At 37.9% G+C, this 19,644-nt stretch overlaps 2 protein-coding genes across 2 annotated transcripts; both read left to right on the top strand.

The window, feature by feature from the left end:
• Positions 1–2,033: 2,033 nt before the first annotated feature.
• Positions 2,034–2,828, top strand: LOC142172176 (uncharacterized). The gene has a single exon (XM_075235960.1). The coding sequence runs from the start codon at positions 2,034–2,036 to the stop codon at positions 2,826–2,828; it is 795 nt and encodes a 264-aa protein (XP_075092061.1).
• Positions 2,829–8,598: 5,770 nt separating this feature from the next.
• On the top strand, positions 8,599–12,207 carry LOC107777753 (U-box domain-containing protein 45). Its single transcript, XM_016597882.2, has 2 exons — positions 8,599–9,044; positions 10,979–12,207. The coding sequence occupies exons 1-2, from the start codon at positions 8,725–8,727 to the stop codon at positions 11,829–11,831; spliced, it is 1,173 nt and encodes a 390-aa protein (XP_016453368.1). The 5' UTR covers positions 8,599–8,724; the 3' UTR covers positions 11,832–12,207.
• Positions 12,208–19,644: the final 7,437 nt, after the last annotated feature.

Below are 19,644 nucleotides of genomic sequence, written 5' to 3'. Positions count from 1 at the left end.
TTAAATCTTTATATTTTTGAAATTTTTAAGTGGATGTTCAAGTTCTTGCTTAAATTCATTCACTTTCATATTTTTGTGTGGCTAATTTATGTTGTACTTTGCTTTTAGTTGTAAAACGTTATAATTTTTATTGTGTTTTGGTTAATTTTAGTTTACATGGGAGGTAATAATATTTAATTTAATTGTTTGTTTACTGTTTCTTTATGAGTTTGCTTTTGTGCTTTGATTAGTTTTAATTATGACACTTAAATGTTTCTATTTTTGAAATTTTTAAGTGGGTGTTCAAGTTCTTGTTTACATTCAATAAATTTCGTGTATTTATGTGTCCGATTGTGTTTTTAGTTGTAAAAAGTTGTAATCTTTAAGGTAATAATGTTGAAATCAATTGTTTGTTTAGTATTTCTTTGTGACTTTTCTTATGTGATTTGATAAAATTCAGTATTTTAAAAATCTTGTAGGGTTGACTAGCAAGATTGGCTTTGGAGTGATCCACTACCAGTAAGTGTTGAGGAAGATTTAGATGTTCTCGAGCAACTAGAACAAGGTGATAATATTCGAATTAGTTTGGTTGTATATTAGTTTTATAAATAGTTTGTTTAATATTTTTGTTGTTTGACTTGTTAATATATATTATTCTCTTTAGATTTTGCCAAACTTGAAAAAGAACCTTGCGATGATGATGTGTAGAATCTTAGATAGTTATGAATTGAAACTTTGGTAAGTTTATTATTCAACTTCTATAGTATGCATTGTTAAGAATTTATTTGACTTAATCTTTTTTTCTTTTTATGTTTAATAGGTGTAATCATGCCTCGACTTCGTAGTCATAAAACCACCTCACCCGTTTGAAGTTACTATGAAAGGAATGAAGAAGGTATTGATGGATGGTGAAAAGTAAGATGTAGTCATTGTCATCTTGTTTTTCATTACAATGCACAACAAAGTCGTACTAAGTCCTTAATGAGGCATGTTGGGCGTTGTTTAGTGCGCAATTTGGTGAAGCCTATAAGGATTGAGTAGTTGTTGTCTTGTTAACTTAGATTTGAACTGTTAGTACTATATGTTTGGACTTGTTAATTTTAAGGTGAAATTGCTACTACTTTGTATTATTATTAAAATATATTTGGACAATTGTTGTTGAAGAATTAGTATTATTCCAGTTGTGGCCACTGAACAGAACGCAAAAAAGGGTAGTATACTATATGTGAATTCTTTTCTTTTTTGCTTAACTCCAGTGAATTGTCTTCTCTTTTTTGCTTAATTCTAGATTGAGTTATCTTATCGGGTAAACCGATAACCGAACCGATAATGATCAATAATCGATTAACCGATATCCGATAATCGATATCTTATCGGTTCGGTTATCGGTTTATCAAATTTATAAACCGATAACCGATATGCTAAACCGATAATATTCATAACCGAACCGAACCGACCGATGCCCACACCTAATGAAAAATTTCTGCGGACCGCACATTTATGAGTGCGGCCGCACTTTTGCATTCTGCGGTCGCACAATAATAGTGCAGTCCGCACATCTTCAGGTCCCCAAAACATATCTCTCTGAACCTTGTCTTCTGCGGCCGCACAATAATTGTGCGGTCCGCACTTTGTGAAGGAATTCTGACAGTGGCTCTTCAGAGTCTGCGGCTGCACACGGTATTGTGCGATCCGCACTTTGGTCCATTTTTTCTTATTTTGGTTCTTGTCTAATTTTTACTCCTTCTTAGTTGATTTTCATTTCTTTGGCCCGTTTCCCAATATTCATGCAAGAAAGCACATTTCATTAGTTTTCGATAATACCTTTAAGCATTTTTGAGTTAAAACATAAGTAAAAGAGAGCAAATAAGCAGTAAAAATCTCTACTTATCAGGTGACACCATTGAACACTGTCAAACATCCACCAAAACATCATGAGCAGGAAGGAGGTCAGCAAAATTCATTCCAAATATTGGACAGGCCAGAGTCTAGCACAGTGTTACCTAAGAGCCCACCTAGAAAAGAGGGCAGTACTGACTTACCTCTCTCAGGATATGGATAATATTTTATGGTGGAATGTTAGGGGCCTCAATGCCCCTAACAAACAAAAGGAGGTAAAACTCCTTTATAGTAGAGAAGGAATTGGTTTGGCAGGTCTAGTGGAGACCAAAATAAAAGGAAGCAAGATTGAGCAAGTTGCTAACAAATTGTTTGAAGGATGGGGGTCTATGACTAATTTAGACTACCATCCAAATGAAAGAATATGGTTAGTTTGGAGGACAGACTACTCTCAGATAAGAATGGTAAGTGGTATGGCACAGGCAATTACATATGAAGTGGTGTATAGATCATTACAAAAAATAATGATGCTAACAGTGGTATATGTTTTCAACACCAAAGAGGAAAGAAGACCTTTGTGGAATTATTTAGAAGCAGTGGGTGTAAATGTTAGTCAACCATGGATTATAATGGGAGACTTTAATGTTGTATTGCACATGGATAATCGAATTGGGGGCAATCCAGTTAGTATGGCTGAAGTTAAGGAATTTCATGAATGTGTGGAGAATTGCGGACTTCTTGAATTTCCAAAACAGAGAAGCAGGTATACATGGAATGATAAACATGGTGGAAGCATAATTTTTTCAAAAATCGACTGGGTATTTGTGAACTCAGAATGGCTGGATAGTATGCCTGACTTTAGTACTACTTTCCTGCCTGAGATGATCAATGATCATAGTCCAATGAAGCTATCTATGCTGAACTCCCCAAATAAAGGAAGGAAACAATTCAAATATTGTAATGTGTGGTCTAGTCACCCTTTATTTCTGGAAAGGGTAAAAGCTGGATAGAACTTGAGCATAGAAGGATGTCAAATGATGAGGGAAGTGAGGAAGATGAAACTGTTGAAGAGTGATCTGAGGAAGATGAATGGTCAATATTTCAGAAATATACTTACTGAAGTGGAAGATGATAGACAAGTTCTGATGCAAGTTCAGCAGACACTACAGAGGGATCAATATAACAAACAACTACAGTAGGAGGAAAAAGAGGCACATCAGAAATTCAGAAGATCATCTTACTTGGCTGAACTCTTCCTGCAACAAAGGAGTAATGCCACATGGATAAAATTGGGAGATGATAACACAAGGTATTTCTTCTCTATAATTAAACATAGGAAGCTGCAACAAGCTATTACCTAGTTGAGGGATAAATATGGCAGGCTACAGTCAGACCATAAAGATATTGCTCAGATACTAGTGGACTTCTACAAAGACCTACTGGGAAAAAAGAAAAGGAAAGAACTAATGCATTTGGAAGTTTTCTAAAGAATGGAAATATTTTATCTATAGAGGATCAGTTAAAATTATTAAGACCTTATACAACCAAGGATGTAAATGAGGCAATGTTTGGTATTGATAGAGATAAGAGTTCGGGGCCAGATGGCTTTGGAAGTGGATTCTTCCAAGATGCTCGGAATGTGGTAGGAGAGGAGATAATATGAGTTGTACTAAAAATTTTTGAGAATGATAGGCTGCTAATACATATCAATTCAACTGTAATCACACTGATACCTAAGGTGGAGATTCCACAGAATGCAAGCCAATTTAGACCCACATCCTGTTGCAATGTCCTTTACAAATGTATATCCAAAATGATATGTGCAAGACTTAAGGACATACTTCCACTGATTGTGGATAAGAATCAGGTAGCATTTGTTGAGGGTAGATCACTCATTCACAATGTGCTTATATGTCATGACCTCTTAAGACACTACAATAGAAAGACATCATCTAGGTGTCTTATGAAGATTGACTTGAGGAAAGCATATGATATGGTGATTTGGGATTTCATTGAAGAAGCTTTAAATGGATTTGGATTCCCTAGATCAGTGACTCAGTTGATCATGATTTGTGTAACCTCTACAAAATTCACAGTGAAGGTTAATGGGGAAGGATTTGGCTTCTTTGAATGGAGAAGAGGGTTGAGGTAAGGCGATCCTCTATCACCACTTTTGTTTGTATTGGTTATGGAATATCTCACTCGAGTGCTGAAAAGAATGAGTGATCTGCCAGACTTCAGACATCACCCTCTGTGCAAGGCTACCAAGTTAACACACCTGATTTTTGCAGATGACTCTATGGTCTTTTGCAAAGGAAATTTAGCATCTATAACCAGAGTGATGGAAGCATTAAATGACTTTAGTGCTGTGACATGTTTGGTGGAAAACTTAGAGAAGTCAAACATCTTTCTAGCTAGTATGGAAGAGGATGAACAGGCTAGGATCTTGCAATATACAGGATTCTCTAAAGAGACACTGCCTATCAGGTACTTAGGATTGCCCCTTTCATCTATGAAGTGGAATAAAATAGAGTGCTTTCAATTGGTGGAAAAGATAACAGCAAAAATAAAGCAAGCCTATGCAAAGAACTTTTCCTATGCTGGTAGATTACAAGTGATCAATGCAATATTGTTCTCTATATATAATTTCTGGGGTGCAGTCTCCATCTTACCTCAAAGTGTATTGAAAGAGATAGACAGGAAATGCAGAGATTACCTGGGGGGGCAATGAGGAGAAAAGGAAAATGGCATTAGTTGCGTGGGACAAAGTGTATGTACCTAAAAAATATGGAGGACTAAATATTAAAAGCTACAGAGAATGGAATATAGTATCTGTGGGCAAACTGTTTTAGCAAGTGATTGTGAAGAAAGATGTGTTATGGGTGAAATGGGTAAATGAAGTGTATATGAAGACAAATGGAGATGTCTGGAATCACACTTCACCACAGGATTGTAGCCGGTACTAGGAAAAAATGAATGCCCTTAAAGACACGATGAAGCAATGGTATCATAATGGAGAGTATGTCATGACTACTAAAGGTGAATACTCTGTTAGCAAAAGCTATCTAACTATGCTAGGGAGTCCTACAAAAATGAATGTTGCAAATCTGGTGTGGAGTACTATTATGCTGCCTAAACAAAGAGTAATTTTATGGTTGGCATATCAAGAGAGGCTGCTAACAAAGGAAAGATTGCAGAGACTACAAATGCCTATTCATGATGACAAATGTAGCCTATGCACAGAGGATACTAAGGAAACACAGCTTCACCTGTTTACCACATGTAGTTGGATCAAAGTGGTAAGAAATGCTATAACAAAATGGGCGTGGATTCAACTAGCAAAGGCAGATCCAACAACTAGCTTACGATGGATTAAGAAAAGGAGATGGAAGCAATTCAATAAGGAGATAGCTGCTGCAATTGTGGGAGCAACTATATACTATACCAGGAAAGCAAGAAACTAGAAAATATTTCGAAACATAGATGTAATTACATATTTTGTAATAGGGCAGATACAAAGAGAGATTAAGGAAAGGATAGAATGGATAGGGAATATAAAGAGAGTTAGGAAATGTCGGAGTGTGATACAAAGGATTTGTAAATAGTGGTTTTTTGTTATTTCGGAGATTCAGAGATTGTAACAACCTTCATAGGAGGTGGTTATAGTAGTGATCGCTCCAACAGGTTGTAAAGAATCATTTGGTTTGTTAACGGTAATATTTTACAGTTATTATAAATAAAAAAAAATTAAATAGACCAAATAATAATTAATGCGTATGAGAAAATGCTATGACTTTATGTAAAGAAACTCAAAAACTGTTGAATGAATAGACGCAAGAAAAGTTTAGTCAAACGGCTGCCAATTACGTTTTAAGCAACGAACGCCAAATAGAAGAACTATTGGCCATTGGGTTCTCGAATTGTTATAAATGACAAGAAACACAATGCAAAAGGATTAATACTACGTTAAAGTTAAACCGACGAAAAAGTTGTGTCGTTAGGTAAAGGCATCTCAATTCTGACCCCAAATCTAACGATCTATTTGTCTAAAATGGACCCCCCCCCCCCCCCCCCACCTCTCCCCTCCCCCGGTCGGCAATTACCGCCGGGCAACCAAACCAAAGCCCATTTTTGTTTTATATGAAACTATTATTATTTGAACTCTAAATTCTTTTTAAATAAATAACTCAATAAAAATTGAATTTACATTTTACAAAAATAAATGTTCTAACTCTCATACTACAAAATTATCATTTTCCGTGTGCAATTTCTTTAAAAAAATTCCTTCTTTTTCTTTTTTGCTTTTATAATAAGGTACATCGAGATTTTATGTGGTACACGATTGATTATAAAAGTGAAAAATCATTTCAATATAAGTGCCAATACCTTGTTTTTTTTTTGTCGGTTGCGTTGTATGCGGTTGTGAAAAGATAAACGGGCACTAGCTTATACCTATATTTTATTGCTACGTATTCTATACTTTTATCTGTACGTTCTTCCTCTGATATTTGAGAAAGAAAGAAAAGGTGGCTTCAGAAAAAAAGTGAAATCGCACTGATTTTGCACTTGGGCCTATTCGTTCCACGTCTGAAGATGCCATTTCTTAATTATCGAATTGCTTTTAATAAATGTTGAAGGTTCATACTTAAAAGGAGAAAAGCTGTGTGTGTGTGTGTGGTGGGGGGGGGGGGGGGCTAAAGAAAGCTGAAAGTCAATTACTTTAGAAAATTGATTGTTTTTGTTGAGTAAAATAGATGAAAGTAAGAAGCTGCAGATTTGGGAGAACTATAAAATAGAACGGCGGGTTAGAAAATGATATTCTGAACTAACTATACAAACACAAAGTAGTGCAATAATAATCCACGTATAAAAGGAGTTTAACTTATTCGTAATTAAAATATAATTTTTGTACACTATCAAGTTAAATTACAACAACAACAACCCAATAAAATCTCACTAATGGGTTTTAGGGATTATAGTGTGTACGCAGACCTTACCCCTATCCCGAATGAGTAGAGAGGCTGTTTCCGAAAAATCCTCGGCTCAAGAAAACAAAAAGACAAAAAGAGACAATATTAGTATCACCACAGAAATCATAGAAAAAATAGGAACAACATGAAACCCATAAGAAAGAGGCCAAGCAAAAGCGATAGCGCAAAAGCGATAGTTAGTAAATAGGTCATGCACTGAAAAGTGAAACAGTAAGACACCACATTGCCACTAGCTATCTTAAACACAAACCCTAACAGACTGGTCTCCTAACGGTACGAGGTAAGGAAAGATTCAACTACCTCCTAACCTACAACCCTAATACTCGACCTCCACATCTTCCTATCAAGTGTCATGTCCTCGGAAATCTGAAGCCTAGCCATATTCTGCCTGATCACTTCTCCGCAATACTTCTTAGGCCGCCCTCTACCTCTTCTCGTGCCCTCCACTACCAGCCGCTCATATCTCCTTACCGTAGCATCTAGGCTTCTCCTCTAAACATGTCCGAACCATTTGAACCTCGCTTCCCACATCTTTCTCAAGTTAAATTGACATGGACAAATAGGTAACTATTTATAGTAAATGTAATATTATAATATGAAAGATAGAGGGAAACGGACTATAGTTAGAAATTACATTGATAGTGTAATTCGTAATGTTATCAATATAGATAATTCAAATTCTTAAAAAGATATTATAAAAATCTACAAAATCCTCTTTGTTGCAACTTGAACTTAAGATTTTGATACTTTGAAATTAACTAAAGCCCCAAGGATGTTGCTTGTGTCAATTCTATAAGCTTATGTTTCGAGAGAGTTGAATCAAAATATTGAGGTTGTTGAATCTTGATCTTGCTAAAGCTAAATCAGCGGCTCAAAAGGTGAACATAACGTAGGATTATACAACTCGTATTCCCGAAACTCCTTTCTAGAAATGTCCAAGTGCCTTTCTTATTCACAGTAACTTTCGCTTTAATCTTTTGGAATAGAGGTGGATTTGCACCATATAAATGGCTAATAGGATGGATAGAATCTTTACGCCTTTAATTAGGTCATTTAAGTTCCAAATGAAAAAGAAAGAAAAAAATTGGTTGAGATAGCTTTCTTATGCGAGGTGAGTCTAAATTAGTTAGAGCCCTAATACAAGTATCGAACGCCGGGCAAAAAACAAAAAAGTAAATCTATAAAAGTTATAAGATATATTATACCCATACTGAATTTCTATGTGATATTTGTACGTTTTTTCTTTCGTTTTGATTGGACTTTACTTAAAAAGAAATATCAAATCATTTTTTATTTAAGGGTATAATAACAGTCAATAAAATAGGATGGAAATCGTGAAAGATTTGGATTTAAATAATAGAGATAAAAATTATTAGGTGATATTTGTCTCTAACTTAATAATCAGAGACAATAGGTAGGCACGATTGGATTTATAACAACAAATGCCCTTAACCAAATTATTGCAAGGATGAATAAGAAAAAGTGAGGAGTAGACTTTGATACAGTAATAAGTAAATTTTCCCTGATATGGATAAAGATTAAACGTTGCCAAAATCACACTCCAATTAGGCTATTAACCGAACCAAAAAGAAGAATACTACTACCAAAGACGAAACAACTACCAAAAGCCGTTGAAAAGAAAGCGAAATCCGTCTGCTGTCCCCACAAGTCGGGCCAAAGGTGGTGGGTTCTTATAACTGTTGCTTAACGCCACCGCACCCCTCCTTTTACTTCCTCTCCTCTCAACCTTACGTTTTTACAGCAAACTACCTTACTTCTAGTATTACTTAAATAAACTTGTCCCTTTCCTTTTAACCTCTTTCTATACTCTCCCCTTCTGAGCTTTAAGTAGCTCAGATATTTATTTTCTCTCTCACTCTTCTCTATTTTTCCCAATAATTTAGCACCCAATAATATGGGTTCGGAGGGCGAGAATTGTGTGCAGCTGAATACTACTGGTGCCGGTGCCACCGACGGTTTGTTAGATGGTGATATTAGGCGAACGACGTCGTCTTCGGCAGTTCAACAAACCCTTTTTCTCATTCATTCCGATGACCTCACTTTGAAAGTTCAGGCGGCTAAGGAGATCCGCCGTCTAACCAAGACTTCTCAACGTTACCGCCGTCATTTCTCTAACGCCGTTAAACCCCTCGTCGATATGCTCTGTTCTGAATCTTTTGAGTCCAACGAAGCTGCTCTTCTTGCCCTCCTTAATCTCGCTGTTAAAGATGAAGGGTGCGTTTAATTTCTGTTTATTAGCTTAATTAAGTGTTTGGATTTGATTATTGCTAAATTCTGATTTCAATTCAATATTGGCTTGTGAATTTTCTTGCTAGTTTTGATTTTCTTTGAAGTGCTTTTGATTGAAATTATTGTTTTGGAATTTTCAGTTTTCTATCACTTTCTTACTTTTCGTTTCTACTTGTACATCTTTTTCCTCGGAATCAGTGTACTAGTGAGGGAAGTTGATACCTTTCTTCTTGTTTATGCCTTTTTCATCTTTATTTTTCTTTATGTTTACTGTTTTCTTTCCCCTGCTTTATTTGGTTGCTGGGAAAAGTTAGTGACAGCAGAAAGTTGGTCTTAAATTTTTAGTATTTCAGGTTGTGGAAATATGTGACCTTGAAATTGGTGGGTATTGTAAATTATAATTTAAAGAATTCAACTTTTAGTGGTAAAGATTGAAACTTTAATTTCTAAATGCTAGTTTTCTTCTGTGCTTCCTTCAGATTCTTCTTCTTTTTTTTTTTTTTTTTTTTTTTGAGTTTTTGGAATAAGCGATCAAACTGAACTTGTGATTCAGTTTAATTCTGGGTCCAATTCTTGAAGCATCAAAATGTACTAGGATAAAGAATTGGCTTCCATTTACTTGGATAAATTGAACAGAATAACTGCAGTAGTTTCAGACTTTTGATTTGTTCATTAAGATTATAATACTCTTATTGCCTCTATCTAAAAATGAAATTAAAGTTAATACTTAAAAGTTAGAGGCATATTTACTCCAAATGCTTTTCGATCGCATCCCTTGGCATCGGATGCTTTAAGTCAGATTGCTTAGATTTGAAGGCGGGGCTGTCCTTTTATCCACATGCTTTCTTTTATTTTCTTCTTTTTAATTCTTTGACCCATCTGCTTGTCTCCCTTTTGCCTTTCTTTTATCTTGTTTGTGAAGCTATCACATGGATTGGATTCCTTGCTCTGATAAAGAAATTCTGCTCTTAATTTAAATATTCTATTTGTACTATGATTCCTTGACAAGGTGGGTTGCTCTGATGGTAAGCACCCTCCACTTCCAACCAAGAGCTTGTGAGTTCGAGTCACCCCAAGAGCAAGGTGGGGAGTTCTTGGAGGGAAGGATGCCGAGGGTCATTTGGAAACAGCCTCTCTACCCCAAGGTAGGGGTAAGGTCTGCGTATACAATACCCTCCCCAGACCCCACTAGTGGGATTATATTGGGTTGTTGTTGTTGTTGTTGTTGTTGTTGTTGTTGCTGATATTTTAATAGCATTAATGTATTTATAAGAATATAGATTTGCGATCACTCAAAGGGATTTCTTTTTTAAATAGTTATGTATGGGGAATATCAAGATTTCATTTTAAGGTCAAACGATCCTTTTGTGATTAGTACTTTGGTATACTGTAAACTACGTTAGAGTATGGTGTTGCTCTGCAATTTTTAATGCTTTTAATCTTATCTGTTCATTGTTCCAAAGTGCTAAATGATTTAGATCCAATTGTACGATATCGACACTTTTGTTATTTGACCATGAGGATAAGTTTGTTTATTCGGCAATGAAAGGGAGTAAGAACTTGCGTACTTCCAAGTAAATTCATCTAGCTCTTTGTAATATTTTGGCTCAAATCCATTTATTGTATCATTTCAATCAGGAATATAAAAACTACGTTTTTATTTTTAAAGAAGAAATCAATTCTAGAGAAACCACAAACTTAATGAAAGGAGAGGCAGATTTGTTGCTTTAGATATATATGACTGCTGGACTGCTTGTTTTTCATCAGATACGGAGTATATTTACTCTCTCTATGCTCTAAGCTAACGAAACATTGAACACTGAATTCTGCCAACTTCACAGTTTTGTAGTGTGCAAGTATTAAGCATTAGAGCTTCGAACTTTGTTATTTGACTATTTTATTTCATTTTTGACCTCCAGAAACAAGATAAGTATCATAAATGCTGGTGCTCTGGAACCCATCATTGGCTTTCTTCAATCAGAGAATGCAACTCTCCAGGATCATGCTACTGTTTCGTTGCTCACATTATCTGCTTCTCCTGCCACGAAACCCATTATTAGTGCTTCTGGTGTTTTCCCTCTACTTGTGGAAATCATAAGGCACGGCAGTTCGCAAGCTAAGGCTGATGCTGTGATGGCTCTTTCCAATCTGTCAACTTATCAAGATAATCTACTCTTAGTTCTGCGGGCACAACCAATTCCTTCTACAGTTTCTCTGCTTAAATCTTGTAAAAAGTCTTCAAAAACTACTGAAAGGTGCACCGCTCTGATAGAATCTTTGGTGTGTTATGAAGAGGGTAGGAATGCATTGATATCTGAAGATGGGGGAGTGCTTGCAGTGGTGGAAGTGCTTGAAAGTGGATCTCCTCAAAGCCGAGAACATGCTGTAGGAGCTCTCCTGACAATGTGTCAAAGTGATCGCTCTAAATACCGAGAACCAATTCTCAGAGAAGGTGTAATCCCTGGGCTCCTTGAGCTGACTGTTCAAGGAACAGCCAAGTCTCGGACAAAGGCACAAACACTTTTGAGGTTGCTGAGAGATACTCCTTACCCGAGGTCTGAGCTTGAGCCTGACACATTAGAGAACATTGTCTCCAATCTTATATCTCAGATAGATTGTGAAGAGCAATCGGGAAAAGCAAAGGAGATGCTCGCTGAGATGGTACAAGTTAGCATGGAACAGAGTTTGAGACATTTACAGCAAAGGGCGCTGGTATGCACTCCAGCTGATCTTTCTGTTCCTAGTTGTGTCTCCAAAATTACTTCGAAATGATAGAATCTTACCTTTGTTTCTTCTCGTATCCCTTTTCCTCTCGAAACAAAGGCTTGTGTGAGATTGGTTCTCTGTATTTGGAACGCTGCATAGATACTGAAAATTGGCAGTCCGGGCCCTTAGATAGCTGCCAGGTGACTGTTTAGTGCTCAATAATTTGGAAAATTATAAGGTCTTAGAAAGTATAGCTTATGAACATGCTCTTTGTAACATAAATTGGTGTTTTGCAGTTTATACAGCTAGTGAAGGTTTCCTTCTTCTTGAATCATGGTTTTCATGATTGTAATTATGTGATTGAGCGGCATGCTTGTAAGTTGTAACCACTATCCTGTACAGGAATTTCCACTTGTTTACTAATCTATATGTCATTTCAGATGTAGTCTCTAGCTATATTCAGATTGATACACTTTCTAAGCAATAGGGCTCTAATGTTGCAATCAAGCTTTACATAGGTGCAGGTTATTTGTTGGTAATTTTTGCTTATAATTCAAAACTCCATTGCTTTCTTGATTTCAACCTCCCCATGTTTTAGTGAGTGTGGACCAAGTATATTCTAAGTGAAGCTTGTTTGGCTCTGTTTCTGTATCTATTTGGAGTTGATTGGATCAATCTTGCTTCTGTCAGTGTACAAATAAATATTTTACAGGTTATTCACCCGGCTCCTTTGCAACCAAGTATATGATTTGATAAGTATTAAATATAACTATACTACCAAACACCAACTTTTATTAACTACTTTGTGTAGTGGGGATGAGGTAGTTGGTTGAGGCTGTGATGGAAAAACAGCCCAAAAAGTTTGATTCTAAAACACAGCCTGCCTGAGTCCTGAGATATCTATGAAATTTTAAAGGTAAAACCTGCCATATTTGCAAATTGAAGAATTGCATAATTAAAAAGTGAACATGGAAAGCTCAATTAGGTAGAAGCAATGGCCTATACTAGGGTCTGAATTATGAGTCATGACCTCTTAACTATTGGACTCCTTTCAACCTGATATTTTGAGTTCAGAGTTATATGTATGGAGTCTCCTTTAAGTAAAGAGTGGTTCACTCTTCTATTGGGATTTTCCGGTGTGAATCCTAATTAATCGAGTACCGAATAATACCACATGTGAGAAATCCAAAATAAATTATTGGACTCTTTAGTGAGAAGCACTAAGCAAACTTTATTTACATAGAACGTTTAACGTTTTGATAAAATAGAGACGTTGTGAGTATGTAGTGGATTTCCTTTTTTTGCCACCATTTGTACTCAAGCGGTGTTTAGAAAAAGAAGAGCAATGTGTTATCAGTGACTGGAAACGTGTCAATAATAGGTGAGGCATGACATATCTTTTGCTTCCTTTGCCTTGAAATCCAATTACCAGACAAAATTGCTCACACTTGTGCACATAAATAATACTTCCTTTTTTGCCGTTTGTTTGCAATCAGACTAGATTTCACTATCACAGTCACACAAGCAGACACAGAAGAGTGCAGCAACGTTGTAGCGCTGAGAGCCTCGGAAAGTATCTTCGAATGCAGCCAAAGCTCACTCTTAACGTGTAAAAGAGTCATGTAAACATCATGTTTTTGACAATATAATAAGAAAACGAATTAATATCCTAATTTAGAGAAGCCTTCTCCAAACTAGTGGCTTTTCTGAGGAAAGCAAAACGCTGCGATTTTGAGATTAAGCATACATTTATACATATAAATATAGAATTCGTAGCTATTCATGTCGATTGTTGCCTCAAGTCAAGTGTCATGAACCAATTGTATTTCTACACATTTTGTTCTTGCAAAAAAGGTCCAGCAAGTGAATTAAAGTAAACACCTATTACTCCAATCCTTACAACCTGATACTTGCGGCAAATGTTAAATGTCGGATCATAATTCATGCATTGTGCAGGAAGAAAGGGAGACAATTTATTATTCTGTGAATTTTAACCCTTTTGCTTGTTTGCTCTACAAATACTTGGTAGTTCTATAGTATTATTTTGCACAAGACACTGGAAATCAAAGAAAGCTCCTTTTTTATGTAGTACGTAAATTAACCCGTGGAATGTGATTAGCCACGTGAAGGTGATATATTTCTAAGTTTTGTTTACCCGTAAAATGGTATAATTGAATTTATACGTGGTTTCTAGACAAGTGAACTAATTTGATCCTGAAATAATATAATAATCGAAGAAATACACAATATTTAGCCTTAGAATGTAGATGAATTAGCAAAGATGGTAATTCCGTGAACACGGTTTCCGAACATATCAATGATGAGATCAAAAAGCAAGAAAATAAAATTGTATAAAACTTTGTATAGAGTAGAGTGTAAGTTTAGTCAAAGAATTCGTACGTCACTTACAATGGTAACTAAGTATTTATAGTTATGCCTAGGGAAAGAAGTCTTAGGATCATGCCATCCTTTAATGTCAATTATGAGGGTCATTGATGAAAATGTAACGGTGAACATAAATGTCAAATTCTCTATAACGGATCGTCGCTCTTAATGCTGTAGAATATTCCTTAGTAAATGCTACCGGGCGCAGAGCATTTAATATACATTTATGAACGTTATCCTTTCCGGTGACAAGCGGAGTGGCTGCGTTCGGTCCTTAGCCATATCATCTTGGATTCCCCGTGTCCTTCTTTTGGTCAGCCACGTGTCATATCATATTTTACCCTATACAGATAGTCTCCCTGCTTTTCGGTGACATAACTTTGTGTTAACGGGAAGTTGGTAGACGTACCTTTTTGGCGGGAATTAATATAATTCCCTCTGAAGGTCTCTGACAGTTGATTAGACACGTCTCTCCGCATTTAATGCTCCGAACATGCGCCATCCCATGATTCAGCACAACGTTTGTCGATTAACGAGGTAATCACGGGCATGAATTTAGCCACCAAAATTTTACTTATACGCAACTTTCTTTTCCTTTACGTTTCACAATTGTTCGAGCTTCTGATTTGCATTCGTGTTTTCCATCATTTTTCTAGTTTTCTTCAAACACAAACTCTTTACCTTCTTCTTTACCAATGGCTTCTTCCTTTAAACGTGTTCGTTCTACATAGAATAAGAACAAAACCGAGGATTCCGTTCTTCCTACAGTGTGTTCCATCATCCCAAGAAGGCTTCAATTTATCGGTACAAAAGTTACAAAGTTCCTCGAAGACTTGAAGATAAAGAGAATCACATCTTCACCTTATCATCCGAGCGCAAACGGTCAAGCGGAGTTGACAAACATAGTGATCTTTCAAAACCTTAAGAAAAAGTTGGAAGCAGCAAAAGGCAAATGGCCCGGCCCGGAGTTCTATGGGCCTACCGAACAACGGCCAAATCAAGTACAGGAGAAACTCTTTTTTCCCTCGTGTACGATGCTGAAGCCCTAATCCCGGTTAAAGTGGGCGAACCCACTTTGAGATATTCTAAGACAAATGAAGAATCGAACACCGAAGCAATGCTAATCAATTTGGAACTACTCTGGGGACGCAGGGACTTAGCGCATGTAAGAATGGCAGCTCAAAAGCAGAGGATGGAGCGATATTACAATCGAAGAGCCAACTTCCGTTATTTCAAAGTATGAGACTTGGTTCTAAGGAAAGTAACACAAAATACCCGGAAGCTCAACGCGGGAAAGCTAGGTCCAATATGGGAGGGTCCCTACCAGATTTCGACTGTTATCGGGAAAGGTTCATACGAATTGGAGAACCAGAATGGAGACAAGTTGCCTAACAACTGGAATGTGACACACCTCAAAAGATATTATTGTTGATGAACAACGCTCAAACGGAAAGTACGTGCTACACACTTTTTTCCTTTGTTCAATTTTTGTCCCAATTGGATTTTTCTAGCATGGTTTTTAATGAGGCAGCGATAGAAAGCATACTACGAAGACAGCAGTAATAAGACCTTTGATAGCAAGGCAGACAAACAAGCTTCCACTCGGGGATGATTAGGTAATCTTTGGTTCGATAGAAAATTTTCACCGGGAATTTAAGTTTGCTACCGAACAGATATTACCCGACCGTTCACAGGCGCAAACTGCCAGAGGACTGTTAGGTATTCTTTCGCTCGATAGCATGGATTCCTAAGGGAAAACAAGATATATTGTCGAGTGAATTACCTAGCAATTCATTGGTGGGACCTTCGAAGATACAAGACTTTCGGTGTTCCAATTTGCATTCTTCGCATTCAAACACTAGGGGGGCAATGACATGAGGATACGACAACAATGACTGCCACGTCAACCGGGAACAAAAATCCGAAAACAAAATGCATCATCGGGACTGGGGATTGCGCAGCTAGCCCCGTAGAAACAAGTTGTACAAGATAGCCACAAGTAATGGCAATTTCTCTTCTGCATAGCAAGACGCTTATGTATTTTTTGAAATAGAAGGAATAAAATGAAATCCTTTTGCTTTTATCTTGTTTCTTGTCCAAATGATGAGGTAACTTTGTCATTTGAAAGTTAAACAAGTACTTCAAATATTAGTGCTGTAATGAGACGTCCTCTTCTAGAGCACTGTAAACATAAGAGGGCCCTCTCTTATAAAAACCCTCACGTTAAAGGGTTGGTTCCGGAAGAACCAATGCCCGAAATCCAAAAATGCCATCGGGAAAAAATACACCCGAAACCGCATATGAAAAGGACGCAAAAAGCAAACTTGCGCAAATATTCATAGAAACTCTCACGTAAAAGGGAAACTTGCGCAAATATTCATAGAAACCCTCACATAAAAGGGAAACTTGCGCAAAAATTCATAAAAACCCTCATGAAAAAGGGATAATACTCGGAACCAAAATGCTTCGAAGAAAAGGCATCCGAGACTACACATAGTAAAGCGCAAATTGAACAACATACGCAGAATGCTTGAGAAAATGCAAAAGTCAAAGGCTTGCATGGATATTCAAATGAAAGTAAGACTCAAACGATATTTGAACAAAAAGTATGTCTTTATTCACAAGAACGGGCCAAAACGTTACAAGTACAAAAATGAGAAAAGAAAGAAAAAGCTAAACTACAGCACCTCCGGAACTAGGAGGAAGAAAAGTATCCGCATTGCCGGGAAGAGTAGGTGGTTCCGCCGATGGCTCAACGCTTTCCCCAGTTTGGTCTTCGGCCTCATCGTCTTCCGATCCTTCTTCAGTCTCCGAAAACTCGAAACCAGAATAAGAAGAATCTAGAGCATCAGACTGTGCCGAGAGTCCATTTTTTGAAGCCAACTCAAGCTCTCGGGCTTTAGCAATTTCGACATCAACATCAATGATACCAACTTTGGCCTCTTCCAAGGTTTTTCTCCTTATGATATACATGGAATAAGTTTTTTCAACAATGAGGGAAGCCGCTCGGTGCTTAAGTTCTTCTTTGAGTTGAGTAACCTTGGCGGAAAGGTTTTCCCGGGCGGACCTAGCAGATTTGAGGCTGACGTCGAGCTCGCGGACAGTTGAACTAAAGAGCCTATTATTCTCAATAGGTTTCATGTACTTATCTTCTAGCTGGTATGTTTCGCCTCCACAGCAGCTAGCTTTTCACTTTTTGAGTTCAAGGCTGCTTCCAAGTTAATCACTCTTTAAGCGGAGGCAGCCTCACGATCGGTTGCAGCAAGAACGATGTTTTGGACTTCTGCCCATTTGGACTTGGCCTCATCAAATTCAACCCTCAACGGCCCAATTTCTTGGCTAAGGGTTACCACTTCTTGCTTGCTTTGCTACAAACGAGCCTCCAAAATAACAGCCTCGGTAGCTCTGGTTTCCAATTCCAAGAGGCGGAGAACAATCTGGTCCCATTCTGCCAAAAGTTGATCCCGTTTAGAAGTAAGTTCTTCCTTCTCACGAATCAACCTTTGAAGGCCCTCAGAACCAAGAAAGTTGGCCTATAAAACAAGAAGAAGTAAAACTTAGAATACATTCATACTAAAGTAGAAGAAGTAACGAAGGAAGAAAAGGACGTACCGTTGCGGCGTTGTGCATGGCATTGTTCAACAAGCACTCTCCTAAGAGTGCCTGAATCTTTTCCCAGTCCTTTTCTGAATCCAAAGGCTTCAGATAATTAGCAAGCTCCACCGGCCGAGATATCAAGTTACATCCTGTAGAAACCGAAAGACTAACGTTTCTCCTCCTTTGTGGATCTTCAGAAGGGGCAGCATAATTTTGCCCCAAATTCCCATGAACTGGGTACTGTGGAAGAGGAACACCTTCTTCACTGTTAGCTGATGCCGATGGATTTGATGTAGCAACTGTTGGTGGAAGAGTGGATGAAGATGGAAGTGATGTAGCAGTTGTTGGTGTTAGTAAATTTGGAGATGAAGCTGATGGAGTTGAAGAATGAGAAACAGCTGCATCAAATGCAGTGCTAGCTATTGAATGCTCGCCAAAGACGGCAAGGACCCGATACTCAACCCCGCAACACCGGTTGCAGCAATTGGGGCCCAAAAATGAGAGTTGGCATATTCTACCAAATCAGATTCTCCCCAAAGTGCCGAGACATCGTCTTCAGTTGGTGTAACTATCTCCACAGGTCGAGCATACTGTTGAGATGATGAGGATCGCCGCCTTCTGTGTAAAGAAGCTCCCTCATCAACAGCTTCTTCATCATCATCAATCATCACGGTGTCTACGACCGGCCCAGAAGGAGGACCAATCATCATCGCCACTGGATACGATTCAGGGGCATCAATCTTTGCCCTTTTATTCTTTCCCCTAGTCACGGAGGAGCTTCTTCTCTTTGTTTGTTTATCCTCCGACCAGGGACTCCGTAAAGAAATATTTACACCCAAAACAGGCCCGGAGATGCCCGTTTGAGTAAATGCTTCCTGAAGCAGCCTCGCTGCATCAGCAGGATCAGCCAGAACGTCCTCCTCGGGGATACCAACAAAGCCCGCAGATAGACCTAATTCCATGAACAAAGTCATAAGGGTTCAACCAAATTATTCATATACGAAAATGAAAGCAAGGTAAATTAAAGTTACCATGATTTTTGGCCTTCCACTCGTATTTAAGGGCCAGTTCTTTCCACGAACGAGTTTCGGGCATTGTGACGTCCAAGATCTTCTGAACCCACTGGTTCAAACCTTCCACCACCGGTGGGAGCCATCAAGTTGCTGAAACATGAAAAGGTAAAGAGATGATACGGCCATAAAAGAATATCTAGTAAGAGGAATATTATACAAAGAACTTACGAGTGCAGTTCCAAGCAACCGGAAAGGATAAAGCCGTTATCGGAATGATGTCATTGGTGCCAACTACAACGAACCGTTCCATCCACCCATAGTCATTGTCATCATCCATTCTAGACAACAAAGCATGATGGCCACGCTTGCAAAGGTTTATCATTCCCCCGCGAAAAATTTTGGGGGAATAGAGATTCATCACATGAGCTAAGGTTAGCTCCTCTCTAATTTCTTGGCACAAGCGTCGGAGGCAAGCATCGTCCTCCACACTGAAGGACTTACCTGTGCTAAACACAGCTGGTAGCGAAGGCAAAACTGTGCAACCATGGAATCAAGCTCTCCGCTCAAAGGAAACGCAGCCTAAGTAAAGGGATACGTGAAAAAATATGTAAATAGATTGAAATTTGTAAATACGCGGCCCATTGTCGCATGCTATCTCTTTTGGGGTATTCCGAACCTGCAAATTATATTTTCCCACAGGAAATCGACCACTTCGCATTCTCCGATCTTTTGATAAGAACCTACTTTCACCCATTTAGAAAAATAATCAGTCAAAATTAAAAGAAACCTTACCTTTTTGTGAGCCGGTGGTAGCGGTCCGACGATATCCATCCCCCATTTCATGAACGGCCATGGGGACAGAACCGAATGTAAAGGTTCTGCCG

This window comes from Nicotiana tabacum, chromosome 17, assembly GCF_000715075.1.
Source record: "Nicotiana tabacum cultivar K326 chromosome 17, ASM71507v2, whole genome shotgun sequence".
Classification (NCBI taxonomy): Eukaryota; Viridiplantae; Streptophyta; class Magnoliopsida; order Solanales; family Solanaceae; genus Nicotiana; species Nicotiana tabacum.
Note: the sequence above shows the minus strand (reverse complement) of the source record. Positions and strands in the feature narration are given on the sequence as shown.

Excerpts from the sequence above, each read along its gene's own strand:
- LOC142172176 (XM_075235960.1), top strand. The coding sequence starts at position 2,034 with ATGGATAATATTTTATGGTGGAATGTTAGGGGCCTCAATGCCCCTAAC.
- LOC107777753 (XM_016597882.2), top strand. The coding sequence starts at position 8,725 with ATGGGTTCGGAGGGCGAGAATTGTGTGCAGCTGAATACTACTGGTGCC. Across the intron at positions 9,045-10,978 it reads CTCGCTGTTAAAGATGAAGG|AAACAAGATAAGTATCATAA; the intron begins GTGCGTTTAATT and ends TTTGACCTCCAG.